The following is a 2695-nucleotide window of genomic DNA, read 5'->3' as shown; positions in this document are numbered from 1 at the left end:
TTCTAAAATTTGAGGCTCTCATAATGCAATTTTGGCGGTACCGACTGAAGTTATTTATGTGATAAAAGAATTCTTTGCACTTAAATTGAAGAATCACGTGATAAAGCTTGTTCTACATTTATGATGAAAGCAAAAACTTAACCAACTCCTACTTCATTTTTTAATTGAAATAGGTCCCAGCCAATGAGTACTTGTATGCCATTATGTGCAATGATGCATCAAAAGTAGAAGTTGGCTAAAATCTTTTACCACATTCAACCCAAAATTGAGGCTGCAAAATTATGATATCATAACTATAATGTTCTCCATTTCCTAAGAAAAACAAAACGAATAATATGTTCTGTTCTGATATGATTCTCTAAGAATTTAAGTCATACCATATTATAAACAAATAAAGAATATTTTTTTAAAAATAAATAAAAATCAAAAGACTAGAAAATTTTCGGTTTGAGTTGGGTGATGATTAAATGCTCCATTCCAGACCTTCTTGTTATTTACAATTTCAGCATAATCACCACTCTGTTTTTGGTCAGTTTTCTTATTCTTCTCAACGTCGCCGTTTTGGAAGATGCCTTGAACAACTGACTCCACGTCAATATTCGTGTTATTATTGTTATTCCCTTCGATATCGTTATCGACATTCTCCGGAATAAAAGGTGGCCTCGAGATCTGGACCACCGATTCCCAGTCCATTCCCCTGAAGAAATCGTGGCCCTTGATCTCCTCTAACTCGATTCTCTGCTTCGGATCCTTCTCCAGAAGCTTCCTAATCAAGTCTCTCAATGGCGTTGCTTCTCCGTTCAAATCCGGCGTCTTCGTCAGAATCCGGTAAAATGTCTCCTTCCGATTCGAGCCTTTGAATGGCGTCACTCCGTAGAGCATTTCGTATAGGAGAACGCCGAGGGACCACCAATCCACCGCGAAATTGTGTCCTTCGCCTGAGATGATCTCCGGTGCTACGTACTCCTCTGTTCCAACGAATGAGTTGGATTTCTCTGTTGAGTCGGATTCGGCTCGTGCTGAGTTTTCGCTGTGTCCGTTCATTGAGGCCAAGTCTTCGGGTGAAATTCCTGAGTTGCAGAGTCGGTGAAACGGCGATGGTCGTTTCTTGCTGCTTAACGAGTTGCGCGATGTTGCAACCGAGTTTGATGAACATGGAGAGGACGCGGGAGTCGTCCTGGGAGAGAGTTTTGTGGAGAGGTCGAAATCCACCATCATAATGTGACCGTTTTCTTGAACCATTACGTTTTCCGGCTTCAAATCTCTGTAAGCTATTCCTAATTTGTGTAAATATTCCAATGCAATAACCAGTTCCGCTGCGTAAAACCTATTGAGAATAAAATCAAATTCAGTCACTGTAATTAGAAGAAGAAAAGAATAATAAATGAGATCGATTGATCGATCAACTCACCTAATGATATCATCGGAGAACATTTTCTCACTCTGTCTTTTCCTGAGGACATTAAGATCGCGACCGGGGCAATAATCAATGGCGTAGCCAACAAGCTTATCAGTATCCAAAACGCCGCGCAATCTCGGGAAAAGCGGGTGACGAAGAAGGCTGAGGACTCCTTGCTCGAAGCAGACTCTCCGGTACTCATTTCCTTCGGCTACTGCCTTCCCTTTCTTCTCGATCAGTGCCTTGGAGATAACCTTGAGAGCAAGAAACTCGTCGCGGTCTTCATCTTTGACGAGGAACACCACGCCCTTGGCTCCCCGGCCGAGAGCCGAGAGTACCTTAAGGCGGTTGAAGCTCAGATGAGGAATTTCACGGCGGTGTAAATCTTCTTCGTCGCTCATGACGAAAGAGAAATAATCTTGAAGATTGATTGGTAGTATCAGGGGGGTCAGGTAGTTTGGGAGGAAGTTGAGAAGTTGAGGGATTTCAGACTATTTATACGTAGGATGTACTTGGTGAGGAAGTATTCTCTTCAAATGCAAAGAAGGAACAGCGAGTCATTGTTATATTAAAATCTCAAATAATGTGGCTATATATTTCACCAAATATTATATTGACACGTGGAACTAAGCTTCTGTTATGGATGACGTGGCGAGTTCTAAGTGGAGGGTAAGATTGGGTTATTATAAGACATGATGTACCTGCTTATGTCCTACATAATGCGCGTGAAAACTCCTGTTATTAGTCAAAATAATAACGCATAAAAGTAATAATGTTAATATTTGATGTTAATTAATAAATAAATAAAAATAGTTAGCGGAGTTTGTGTGAGAATATGAATTTACTAATATACCCCCGTGACGACGGACTGGAGTAGTTGTGATTGATTACTTGAATTGGATATTTCCTTCTAGAAACAGTGGGCATTAAAAGAATGTTGAAATGACATCAGACTGGCGGTGGGGGATTTTGTTGGGGTAACATGTCCTTTATCCTCAACTAAAGCAAAGCTATAAATCGTATCACAACTAACATGTAATGCTTAGATTATAACTAAGAGCATCGTTAAAGTGTAAAAAATATGGAATATTGTTATATTTAGTATATTTTAGCAAAATTATTATTTCAAAAATATTTTAGAAAGTATGTTAAATTTGACACATGTTAAAAGTTGGCCCAAGATATTAAGACTGTACATTGAGTGGGTTGGTTAGTTCGAGTTTCAAGTGGGAGAAGTTAGTGTCAAACCCGCCCGGAATGGTATCAGACGGGGTCGGGTCAGGTTGGGTGGGGGAA

The 2695-nt window shown here is 40.0% G+C and overlaps 1 protein-coding gene across 1 annotated transcript; it reads right to left on the bottom strand.

Annotated features, from left to right (window-relative positions):
- Nucleotides 1–243: 243 nt before the first annotated feature.
- Nucleotides 244–1930, bottom strand: LOC133785773 (serine/threonine-protein kinase OXI1-like). The gene is made up of 2 exons (XM_062224991.1): nt 1412–1930; nt 244–1327 (listed from the first exon to the last, which is right to left on the bottom strand). The coding sequence occupies exons 1-2, from the start codon at nt 1798–1800 to the stop codon at nt 424–426; spliced, it is 1293 nt and encodes a 430-aa protein (XP_062080975.1). The 5' UTR covers nt 1801–1930; the 3' UTR covers nt 244–423.
- Between the last annotated feature and the right edge of the window lie 765 nt (nt 1931–2695).

Source organism: Humulus lupulus, chromosome 1 (assembly GCF_963169125.1).
Source record: "Humulus lupulus chromosome 1, drHumLupu1.1, whole genome shotgun sequence".
Taxonomy (NCBI): Eukaryota; Viridiplantae; Streptophyta; class Magnoliopsida; order Rosales; family Cannabaceae; genus Humulus; species Humulus lupulus.
The sequence above is the reverse complement of the archived record's forward strand: the minus strand, read 5'-3'. Positions and strand labels throughout refer to the sequence as shown.

Coding starts and splice junctions, on each gene's coding strand:
- LOC133785773 (XM_062224991.1), bottom strand. CDS start 1,800: ATGAGCGACGAAGAAGATTTACACCGCCGTGAAATTCCTCATCTGAGC. Junction 1,328..1,411: donor TTCTCCGATGATATCATTAG/GTGAGTTGATCG, acceptor TATTCTCAATAG/GTTTTACGCAGCGGAACTGG.